Raw genomic sequence first — 12,768 nt, 5'->3', positions numbered from 1 at the left:
AGTTTTGTTATCTTTGCATATAGTCTGAATCACATCACAGTATTACTACATGGGCTGACACAGTAGTAAAGCCAAGATTATGACGAATAGATTGTTTTTTTATTTAGTTTTTTTATAGTCTAGGGTTGTTTTATTCCTTCCTCTCTGAGAATGAAATCCAACCTGTTTCTCTAACAATCGAACCATGTGTTCATCTTCGTGTGCGTACACAGCCAGTCACAGTACCAGCCAGCTCTCTCAGAAACTGATGACCACGTACAAAGCCTCCACGAGCAAGGTATGTTTGATTACACACTGTGATACACACTGGTGCTCATTCATTGTTGATTATGAGGAAGTAAGAGTAAGCTTCTATGTAAACATTCTAGCTGTTTCTGATCATTAGAGCTTGTGTAATGATTTACTGCTATCAAAAGCCCTTTTGTAACTAAGTTGTGGTTCAGATGAATACTTCCTTTCCCGCAAATGTTTATTGAACGACTGAACAGATCTGTATTGACTGAAAGCTTTTCCTTGTTTCAGTATTTAACTCCACAGTTAAGTGTTGTACTTTTATGTTTATGTCAAACTCACTATTTGTAACCCAAACACTATTTCCAATGATCTTTCTCTGCTTTTGACCATATGCTACATTCTTCTTGTGTACTGGTTGTTCAATAATGGTGCTTTTGAGTCTGAATGTAACCTTTATTTAACTAGGCAAGTCAGTTAAGAACAAATTATTTTTTACAATGACGGCCTACTGGGGAACAGTGGGTTAAACTGCCTTGTTCAGGGGCAAAACAACAGATTTTTACCTTGCCAGCTCGGGGATTCGATCCAGCAACCTTTCGGTTACTGGCCCAACGCTCTAATCACTAGGCTACCTGCCGCCCCAAAATAATAATGAATAAGGCACAGTTACTGTTCACAGGGTAGTAGTGAGCCGGTGTGTCAGTAATGGATTGGACATACAGAGCCTTTTTACCGGGTGAGGTACTCAAAGCGCCTTTTTACCTGGTGAGGTACTCAAAGCGCCTTTTTACCTGGTGAGGTACTCAAAGCGCCTTTTTACCGGGTGAGGTACTCAAAGCGCCTTTTTACCGGGTGAGGTACTCAAAGCGCCTTTTTACCGGGTGAGGTACTCAAAGCGCCTTTTTACCGGGTGAGGTACTCAAAGCGCCTTTTTACCGGGTGAGGTACTCAAATCGTTTTACGTAGTAAGGGGGAAACTCGTCTCATCCAGCACCAATGTGTGGTTGGTGAGTGAGAACATTGTGGTGTCTCCTCTCTGTAGATAGTGTCGAGTTTCAAAGCCACCACGTCCAGAGCTGTGTGTCAGATCCTGAGGGAATATGTGGGCCACCGGGATGGCATCTGGGACCTGGCGGTCACACGGAACTCACCTGTGGTTCTTGGGACCGCATCAGCAGGTCAGATATGTCACCTCTAAGGTGGACCTGAAATTGAAATGTATACATTTGAAAGGATAAACTTCAAAAACAACAAGAGAAACGCTTACACATTTAGGCTACATGTTAACATATGAAGAGGTGGACATCATTGTCTAATGACTGGGGTCTGGAATTGTGCTGATGAAGTACTAGGAGGAAGTACTTTTTTTCAATGTTCCCCACAGATCACTCTGCTGCTCTGTGGAGTATAGAGACAGGAAAATGTCTGCTTAGATATGCTGGCCATGCCGGATCAGTCAACTCCATCAAGTTTCACCCTACGGAACAGATGGCCCTGACAGGTATGCTAACGTATGGTAATGCCACGAAAACACCACATGCAGGTGTTAACCTGTGTTGTAGATTCATCAATGACTGTTGTAGTTAGTTCAGCTGTTGTTCAACTGTGCTTGTTGTTTAACCATTGTTCAACTGTGCCTTCACCTCAGTACAGATGTGTTGAAACATCTCTCTCATCAGAGAGTGTTCACTTACCTTTCCCTCCATTTTGACGTGTTTCATCGTCCCATTCATAATCTCTGTTCTCTCTGTGTTTGTTTGCTATGGTAGCTGTGAGTTGGCACATCGTTAGAACTACGAGATGTGATCGATGACTGCCTGTGTGTGTGGTGGTGTGTTTGCTGAAGTGACACTTCTCAGTCCATCTGTGTTTATTCATGTTTGTGTGTGTGTGTGTGTTCGTGTTTCCTCAGCGTCTGGGGACCAGACAGCTCACATCTGGCGCTACATGGTGCAACTGCCCGTCATCCCGCCTCTAGCAGATATCAGCGTGAGTCTCATTCCCTGTCCTCTACTCACAGCCCCACTCACTCACTCACTGATTCATTCACCACCCTTCATCATATCTCTAATATAACTTCTTATGGCTGCAATCCCGCGATATGACAATAACCAGTGAAAGTACAGGGCGCCATATTCAAAAGAACAGACATCTCATAATTAAAATTCCTCAAACATACAGTGGTGCAAAAAAGTATTTAGTCAGCCACCAATTGTGCAAGTTCTCCCACTTAAAAAGGTGAGAGGCCTGTAATTTTCATCATAGGTACACTTCAACTATGACAGACAAAATGAGAGAAATAAAATCCAGAAAATTACATTGTAGGATTTATATGAATTTATTTGCAAACTATGGTGGAAATAACAAAAGTTTATCTCAATACTTTGTTATATAACCTTTCTTGGCAATGACAGAGGTCAAACGTTTTCTGTAAGTCTTCACAAGGTTTTCACACACTGTTGCTGGTATTTTGGCCCATTCCTCCATGCAGATCTCCTCTAGAGCAGTGATGTTTTGGGGCTGTTGCTGGGCAATACGGACTTTCAACTCCCTCCAAAGAATTTCTATGGGGTTGAGATCTTGGAGGCTGGCTAGGCCACTCCAGGACCTTGAAATGCTTCTTATGAAGCCACTCCTTTGTTGCCCAGGCGGTTGGTTGGGATCATTGTCATGCTGAAAGACCCAGCCACGTTTCATCTTCAATGTCCTTGCTGATGGAAGGAGGTTTTCACTCAAAATCTCACGATACATGGCCCCATTCATTCTTTCCTTTACACGGATCAGTCGTCCTGGTCCCTTTGCAGAAAAACAGCCCCAAAGCATGATGTTTCCACACCCATGCTTCACATGGGTGTTCACACGTATGGTGTTATTTGGATGCAACTCTGCATTCTTTGTCCTCCAAACACAACGAGTTGAGTTTTTACCAAAAAGTTATATTTTGGTTTCATCTGACCATATGACATTCTCCCAATCTTCTTCTGGATCATCCAAATGCTCTCTAGCAAACCTCAGACGGGCCTGGACATGTACTGGCTTAAGCAGGGGGACACGTTTGGCACTGCAGGATTTGAGTCCCTGGCGGCGTAGTGTGTTACTGATGGTAGGCTTTGTTACTTTGGTCCCAGCTCTCTGCAGGTCATTCACTAGGTCCCCCCCGTGTGGTTCTGGGAATTTTGCTCACCGTTCTTGTGATCATTTTGACCCCACGGGGTGAGATCTTGCGTGTAGCCCCAGATCAAGGGAGATTATCAGTGGTCTTGTATGTCTTCCATTTCCTAATAATTGCTCCCACAGTTAATTTCTTCAAACCAAGCTGCTTACCTATTGCAGATTCAGTCTTCCCAGCCTGGTGCAGGTCTACAATTTTGTTTCTGGTGTCCTTTGACAGCTTTTTGGTCTTGGCCATAGTGGAGTTTGGAGTGTGACTGCTTGAGGTTGTGGATAGGTGTCTTTTATACTGATAACAAGTTCAAACAGGTGCCATTAATACAGGTAACGAGTGGAGGACAGAGGAGCCTCTTAAAGAAGAAGTTACAGGTCTGTGAGCGCCAGAAATCTTGCTTGTTTGTAGGTGACCAAATACTTATTTTCCACCATATTTTGCAAATAAATTCATTAAAAATCCTACAATGTGATTTTCTGCATTTTTTCCCCCCCAATTTTGTCTGTCATAGTTGAAGTGTACCTATGATGAAGATTACAGGCCTCATCTTTTTAAGTGGGAGAACTTGCAGAATTGGTGGCTGACTAAATACTTTTTTGCCCCACTGTACATGTATCTTATATCGTTTTCAAGGTAGTCTTGTTGTTAATCCCACCACAGTGTCCGCTTTCAAATAGGATTTACGGGGAAAGCACCAAACGATGATGTTAGGTCACCAACAACTCACTAAAATACACAGCCAATTTTACCAGCCAAAGAGAGAGAGGAAAAAAAGCACAAATAGAGAAAAATCATCACTGAACTTTGATACTCTTCATCAGATGACACTCATAGGACTTCATGTTACACAATACATGCATGTTTTGTTTGATAAAGTTCATATTTATATAAAAAAAAATCGGGAGTTTACATTGGCGCGTTACATTCACTAGTTTTAAAAACATTGTGATTTTGCATAGCCACATCGATTCAACAGAAGTACTCATCATAAATGTAGATGATAATACAAGTTATACACATGGAATTATAGATATACCTCTCCTTAATGCAACCGCTGTGTCAGATTTATTAAAAAAAAACTTGACGGAAAAAGAAACCCATGCAATAATCTGAGACGGCGCTCAGAAGTAAAAATCACCACAGCCGCAACGATGGCGTCAACATAAATAAGAAATGACATGATAAATATTCCCTTACCTTTGATGATCTACATCAGAAAGCACTCCAGGAATCCCAGGTCCACAATAAATGTTTGTTTTGTTCGATAATATCCGTTATTTATGTCCAAATACCTTATTTTTTTAGCGTGTTTGGTATACATATCCAAACGCAAATTCTGGTCAGCGTTACATCGGACAAAAACTTCAAAAAGTTATATTACAGGTCGAAGAAACATTTCAAACTAAGTACAGAATCAATCATTAGGATGTTTTTAACATATAGCTTCAATAAAGTTCCAACCGGAGTATTCCTTCTTGTCTTCATGGGCAATGGAACACAAGTGGGTACCATGAGGAATAAGCGTGATCAGAAAATGGCTGCTTGATAGACACCTGATACATTCTGCTCCCATTCACTCCCACAACACCATAGAAGTCTCATTAAAATGTCTATTATTGGTTGACATCTAGTGGAACCCCTTAGGCAGTGCAACATCATTAATATCTCAAGGGGTTTTAATTGGGGACTCTGGTGAATACATACAAAGCTCAGATTTATCACTTCCTGTTTTGATTTCAACTCAGGATTTTGCCTGCCATATGAGTTCTGTTATACTCAGACATCATTCAAACAGTTTTAGAAACGTTAGAGTGTTTTCTATCTAACACTAATAATAATATGCATATATTAGCAACTGAGACTGAGGAGCAGGCTGTTTACTTTAGGCCCCTTATTCATCCAAGCTACTCAATACTGCCCCCCAGCCATAAGAAGATAAGGACCTTTCTCTCATGTGTACATTTACTCATACACTGTCCTCTCTCTCACATACCACTAACTCACTCATAGTTACTCCTAAATAGGAGGAGATACATTTTAAGATAAGGGCCCTGTAAAGAAACTCTGTTCCTCTCTGTTCCCCCGCTGCCCTAGGCACTGTGTGACGACGAGCTGGACTTCTCAGACAGGGAGGATGGTGACGGGGACGGGGAGGGTCCGTGCAGTGAGGTCCCCACCATCCGCGTGGCCACCACCACCTTGAAGAGCCACCAAGGGGTGGTCATCGCTGCAGACTGGCTGGTAGGGGGCAAGCAGGTGGTCACTGCTTCCTGGGACCGGGCTGCCAACCTATATGAGGTGGAGACCTCAGAGCTGGTCCACACACTGACAGGTAGGCACAGAGGACGGACACATCCCGCCTATAGGAGTGTAGTGGAATCTTAGTATAGTCCATCTGCATATGTATTATCAATGGTTCTCTTCATTGCAATCTCCTCTCCTCTCTGCATTCTGTGGTGGGCAACGCTACAATGTAAAAAAATACATTCAAACCTGTGCCCGAGCGAGCCCCTGGCTGTTGTTTACGAAATCCAATAAACTAGCCTACCAATATTGTTGCACTTCCGAAGTCTAGGGTCCTAGGCCTAGTTACATGGTCTGTAACCTGAATGAATGGGTACATTTATGTGAGAAATCAGTGTTTGAGGACAGTGCTATGTGCCCAGGAGACAACAACTTGCCAAGTTCAGGAGAAGCTCTGTCTTAACGATCCACTTGGACGAGAGGTCTGCCCTTTTACCTCTATTTAATATGGGAGATTATTCAATAGCAACCAGTGCCTAAAATGAACACCTGCGGGTGTGGGTATGTGGCTATATTTTGGCGTTGGCGGGTCAAATGTATATTTCACCAACCACGTTGGCGGGTGGTCAGGGCTCCACAGTGCGAGCATTTCACTCGTGTTTCCCTAATAAAAAAATATTGCAGTTTTTAAAACTGCAGTAACTGCAGACGACTGTGGTGTTTTGGTCACAGTAATAGCATAATAACTGCAGTGTACTGCAGTTCAACTGCAATATTGCTACAGTAAAAAAATGTATTATTTTGGACGCAGTAGTTTCATACTGCACTCTAACTGCAGTTATAAACTGGGTGTTTCGAGCCCTGAATGTTGATTGGCTGACAGTTGTGGTATCAGACAGTATACCACTGGTATGACAACATTTCAATTTACTACTCTAATTACATTGGTAACCAGTTTATAATAGCAATAAAGCACCTTCGGTTTGTGGTATATGGCCAATATACCACGGCTAAGGGCTGTATCCAGGCACTCTGTTGTGCATAAGAACAGCCCTCACCCGTGCTACGTTGGTCATATACCACTCCCATGGGCCTTATTGCAGTCAAAGTGCAGTATAATGAAGCAATCTCTTTTCGTAGGGGTTGTGAATAGAAATATGATTACATTTATAGTCAAATAAATGCTGCAGTAGCTGTTCTCAATGTATTTCTGACGTTTTGTTTCATAGCTGGTAAATTAATGGTACAAAATCAAAGGACTACGAATCTATAGAGCTTATTCCACCTCGCACTGTGACACTGCCTGGCTAGGGGCTGTGCCCACGTAAAGAGCTGTGTAAGATTCATTTTTAGAAGCGCTGCGCACAAGCATAAACGTTGTCTGATTTCCTTTAAATGAAAGTCTACTGAAGTGAGACTTTGTCCTTGTGTCTCTTGGCTATTTACATTGTTTTGTTCACAAGCTAGGTTGTTTTTCTGTGTTTGAGTTTCAACTTTTAGTGAAGTGAAGACGACGCTTCTACTAGTCAGACTCACCCTTACGAAAAAAGATTGCAGTCAGAGTGCAGTATAACTGCAGTTTGTTGCAAATACTGCGTCCAAAACAACAATGTTCAGTGCAGTAACCGCAGTTACAGTGCAGTAACCGTTCAACTGCATTGTACTGTAGTTATTCTCCAAAATACCATTTGACTGTAGTCATTGCACTTTTAATGCAGTTTAAAAACTGAAATATTTTTTTGTAAGGGCAATCTCACAGGCACAAACATGACTCAAGTCGGACTACCACAGTAACCTCCCGCCAACCATTAAAGGGGCAGGTGAATTTGTCTCTGTAATATTTTGGTCAAATTAAGTTCAACAATATACCACATGACTTCTTACTAGTAATACATTTTTTTTAGAAACATTACAAACCATGCTCATTTGTTTTTTTTTTTTGAGTTATTGTAGTGTAAAAAATATATTTGGGCTGGTAAAAAAATCTTGAGTGGCTGGTAAATGTTATGCCCTTATGGAAACGCTTGGTATACCTTGAGTTAAACAGTTTACATACCTGGGAGTTGATGTCCACCCCACAGTCCAATTCATAGTTACAAATAATTACAACAAGATTCTCAAAGACGTGGTGTCAGATCTGGAAAGATCAACATTTCCAAATTCATTAAAATCACAGATCTCTATTATCAAGATGAACACGCTTGAACTTTTCAGCTCAATGCTCCCTCTGGCACCACTGACTGGATATTGGAATAAATTGCATTCCTCCGTCTCTAAAGCATGCCTCCATTGCATTAAACGACATACTCTGTCAAGGAAAAATAGGGCAGGTGGCCAATGCCTTCCAATTTTGTATTTATTATTTCTGGTCATTTGTTCTCTGGCCTCTTTCCACATGGTTTGATCCAGATGCTAAGGTGGCTTGGCATCCCATAGAGGACCTACCTAGTACAACCTACCTAGTACATTCGCACAGGTTTCAGGATCTGGTCCACGCCAATGTCTCCTTGAGATACTCCAAAACAAAATGTGTCCCCTAAATAACACTGGCCATCTCTGTGTGTCGCACCGTCGAAAAAATTATCCAAAACCAATTGATGCAATCACTCTCCTTTGTTCCACAATTCCGACATCTGTTTGGGGGGCCGCCCTATATCCTTCCACCACTGGAGTGACAAGGGTGTACACATCAAGGTAATGTTCTCGATGAGGGAGGGCTCTGTGCATTTTTGAATTTACAAACAACTTTTAATTTACCGGGAAAATGATTATTTTATTTACAACTTTGCTCTGCCATGCGAAACACTACCAATTCCCCCTCCAGAAAATTGTTGAGATCTGGCCTAAACCCAGAAGCGTCTCAGAAGCCCCTGTCAATTGACCACTACGGAAGAGAGACTTCTGACCTTCAGTCACTGATATTAACTGGCAAACTGTAATCGAATTCCTTCTAGAAATCCTCATCAACAGAACAACCATTTACATTTTGTCTTCAGATCTTATCTGACCAGCGCAGGCTCCAAATGAAAATAAATCCAACATTGAAATGCTCTCTATGCCCTCAGGATGCTCCTGGTACCTTAATTCATATGGTCTGGGAGTGCCCTAAGTTATCCCAATTCTGGAGACTAGTCTTCAATATGCTCTCCACAATGCACTCTAAACATGTTCCATGCTCAGTGCAGATTATACTCTTCAGTGACACCTCCAAATTGGATCTCTCTTTGCAAGAAAAGCAATTATGGCTGGCTGGCTGGCCTCACGGCCAATGTTTACCTGTCGATGGAAACCTCCCCATTTCACTGTCTAAACATTAATGGTTACTGTCTTTTACTGACATGACTCAATAAGAGCTTTCGGTGGCGCAACTGCATGGCGCATAATGCCATAACATTCACTATTGGACTTCTGCAGTGGTTAAGATAAAATAATACCTTTTAAATTACCTTGAGTATCTGTAGCGATCATGTGGGTGGGTGTAGTGGTCCTGTGGGAGGGTAAGAGGGGGCTGTCCCTAATTTGGATCCGGCACCTCTTGAGTTTTGGATTGTTCCAGGATCCAGTAGGCCTACCTCTCATGACATTTTTTTTTTCACTGTTTGCAAAGTAACATTCTGAATAAAAGCAATCAGAGTTGATTTGAGTTGGCTTTGTAATTGTAATGTCCCCGAATTGTAAAAAGAAAGACTTTCAGTCCGTGCCTAATTTTCTAAGAATTGATCTGGGTTGGGCGGCCTGGGTTTATCGTTTGCGAAACGTAGCCTAGAGACCAACACGTGGCCGTTGCTGTGGGGAGAGAGAGAAGCGTGCCTGTATCTCTTACAGAACTAGAATGACATTCACTTTATATTACAGTACCAGTCAAAAGTTTGGATACACCTACTCATTCAAGGGTTTTTCTTTATTTAAAAAAATGTATGCATCGTAGAATAATAGTGAAGACATCAACACTTTGAAATAACACTTATGGAATCATGTAGAAACCAAAAAAGTGTTAAACAAATCAAAATATATTTTATATTTCATATTCTTCAAAGTAGCCACCCTTTGCCTTGATGGCAGCTTTGCACACTCTTGGCATTCTCTCAACCAGCTTCACCTGGAATGCTTTTCCAACAGCCTTGAAGGAGTTCCAGCATATGCTGGCTGCTTTCACTCTGCGGTCCAACTCATCCCAAACCATCTCAATTGGGTTGAGGTTGGGTGATTGTAGAGGCCAGGTTATCTGATGCAGCAATCCATCACTCTCCTTGGTCAAATAGCCCTTACACAGAATGGAGGTGTGTTTTGGGTCATTGTCTTGTTGAAAAACAAATGATAGACCCACTAAGCGCAAACCAGATGGGGTGGCGTATCGCTGCAGAATGCTGTGGTAGCGATGCTGGTTAAGTATGCCTTGTATTCTAAATAAATCACAGACGGTCACCAGTAAAGCACCATCACACCTCCTCCATGCTTCACGGTGGGAACCACACATGCGGAGATCATCCGTTCACCTACTCTGCGTCTCACAAAGACATGGCACTTGGAACAAAAAATCTCGAATTTGGACTCATCAGACAAAAGGACAGATTTCCACCAGTCTAATGTCCATTGCTTGTGTTTCTTGGCCGAAGCAAGTCTCTTCTTCTTATTGGTGTCGTTTAGTAGTGTTTTTTTGCATCAATTTAACCACGAAGGCCTGATTCACGCAGTTGATTCACGCAGTTGAACAGTTGATGTTGAGATGTGTCTGTTACTTGAACTCTGAAGCATTTATTTGGGCTGCAATTTCTGAGGCAGGTAACTAATGAACTTATCCTCTGCAGCAAAGGTAACTCTGGGTCTTCCTTTCCTGTTGCTGTCCTCATGAGAAGCAGTTTCATCATAGCGCTGGATGGTTTTTGCGACTGCACTTGAAGAAACTTTCAAAGTTGTTGACATTTTCCGGATTGACTGACCTTCATGTAATGATGGACTGTTCTTGCCATAATATGGACTTGGTCTTTTACCAAATAGGGCTATCTTCTGTATACCACCCCATACCTTGTCACAACACAACTGATTGGCTCAAACACATTAAGAAGGAAAGAAATTCCTAAGCTGTGCAAAGCTGTCATCAAGGCAAAGGGTGGCTACTTCGATGATTTTCAAATATAAAATCTATTTTGATTTGTGCAACACCTTTTTTTGTTACAACATGTTTCCATATGTGTTATTTCATAGTTTTGATGTCTTCACTATTATTCTATAATGTAGGAAATTGTAAAAATAAAGAAAAACCCTTGAATGAGTAGGTGTCCAAACTTTTGACTGGTACTGTATATCTCTCCCTCTCTGCTCAGATTGACATGAGCCTGCAACTATCGTCTCTCCTGCGTTGCAATTCATCATTTATTTCCTTATAGAATAATAGCCGCGGGATGGGTGTTGCAGCACCCATGAATTGAAAAACATTTGCCAACATTATAGAATTACTGATGTCTGTTCAGAAAATAAATTAAATCATTCAGTACTCTACACCAGGAGAGAGCCTATAATTTAGCCACAGAGGATCAATGGCTTTTAAATGTTGTATTATTGCCTAGCTGTGGATTGTGTGTAGCCCAATCACAGTCCAGAATGTGTGGCAAATCTGTCAGTTAACAGCATGCAGCCAAAACAGGACTTTCGCAATATTTCAAATACAATCCCGGGAAAACAAAGGTTGGAAAGGAAATGGCTCCTGCTGAAAAGAGAAGACTGTAATCTGTCTGTAGAGGCTACCAAAATATTCAATCAACTTCCAAATAGGCCTATTGAGTGGACGGCATTGTTTTACATTGTAAAACAAGAGAGATGCTTTTGGCATGAGCGCATCAGCCATCTCCGGTGTGTGAGCTGTACATCATTGGGCGAGTTAGTGGAGCTGGAAAGCTTTTTTAGGACTAATTTCCTCATTTTGTACAATATGTGTGTCTCCATACACCTAGCCCTAGGCTATTGATGGATTCAAGACACGGTCGTTTTTATTGACCTCAGATTCTGTTTGTCAGTGTCAAAGTAGCCTGTCATTTTGATCATTTGTGCGGTATTAAAAAAGATTCTGCTAAATGTCAAATTGCATGAGATGCGTTTAGAAAAGGACACATTTTGTCCTGGACCCTAGGCTACAAAAAGTGGCGTGAGGGTAAAGTTTTAGAATACTGCTATTTTCTAATTTGTTGAATTTTATGATTAAGTGTGGGTTATTTTTACCCCTCTGTCAATAGAAATTAAATGTTATACAAAGATTCAAAACCAAATGAAAGGTCTCATGGACACCAAACAAACCAGCAGCCTCACGGTTTGCAAGCTGAGACCCTGAATGACGATCACCTTAATTATCAGCACCTGATATGTGTATCAACCAGGCTCAGCACCTGGACAAAGTTGCTGCTGCCCCCCGTTGGAATGAATTGTTGAAGTGTATCCTGGATAGTGTATTTGTCTCTGCCCTAACACTAACCCTGCCCTCATATCATAACACTGTCATGTTAAGTATAGTTTTACACGGACCCAAATCTTTAATACTGTATGTGTGTGTCCAGGCCACGACCAGGAGCTGACCCACTGCTGTACCCATCCAAGCCAGCGTCTGGTGGTCACCTCGTCCAGAGACACCACCTTCCGTCTGTGGGACTTCAGAGATCCCTCCATCCACTCTGTTAACGTGTTTCAGGGACACACCGAGTGAGTTACACACACACACAGTCCCCGACAAGCAATTTAGGTGCTTAACATCACACGTAATGTCATATTGTTATTTCAGTGGCTATACTATACATAATATTCACTAAAACAGAAGCAGTTGTAAGGTTGGAGCTAATTCCTCCACAAGATGGCAGTGCAACATCTTATTTCACCCATAGAGCAGTCACTACATCACCACTCTGAAGCATTCTCCAGCCATTTTCAGTGTTTTTATGTTTTTCTTTCTTTTTAAAAACATGTCACATTAATTTCCTGTGCCCGACTGGCTTTAGGCAAAATCCTCCACTTGCCTCTTTATCATTTATTATTGAGCACTTCATCTTCACCACTTTGACCACCTTCTGAGACTCTCTTCCTCCCTTCAGCTCTCTCCATTTATCACTCCGTTTCCCCGTTAATCCCTCGCTCATCCT

General features: G+C 41.8%; 1 protein-coding gene across 3 annotated transcripts in view; it reads left to right on the top strand.

The window, feature by feature from the left end:
* LOC109910000 (WD repeat-containing protein 37) overlaps positions 1 to 12,768 on the top strand; it is a 31,850-nt gene that overhangs the window by 7,316 nt on the left and 11,766 nt on the right. For all 3 annotated transcript variants that reach the window (XM_031796397.1, XM_031796396.1, XM_031796398.1), the window contains 6 exons: positions 213 to 277; positions 1,277 to 1,412; positions 1,619 to 1,735; positions 2,147 to 2,223; positions 5,495 to 5,732; positions 12,193 to 12,334. In XM_031796397.1, coding sequence (XP_031652257.1) covers positions 213 to 277; positions 1,277 to 1,412; positions 1,619 to 1,735; positions 2,147 to 2,223; positions 5,495 to 5,732; positions 12,193 to 12,334 — 775 coding nt within the window. The remainder of the gene's footprint in view (positions 1 to 212; positions 278 to 1,276; positions 1,413 to 1,618; positions 1,736 to 2,146; positions 2,224 to 5,494; positions 5,733 to 12,192; positions 12,335 to 12,768) is intronic.

Source organism: Oncorhynchus kisutch, linkage group LG18 (assembly GCF_002021735.2).
Source record: "Oncorhynchus kisutch isolate 150728-3 linkage group LG18, Okis_V2, whole genome shotgun sequence".
NCBI classification, from domain to species: domain Eukaryota; kingdom Metazoa; phylum Chordata; class Actinopteri; order Salmoniformes; family Salmonidae; genus Oncorhynchus; species Oncorhynchus kisutch.
Note: the sequence above shows the minus strand (reverse complement) of the source record. Positions and strands in the feature narration are given on the sequence as shown.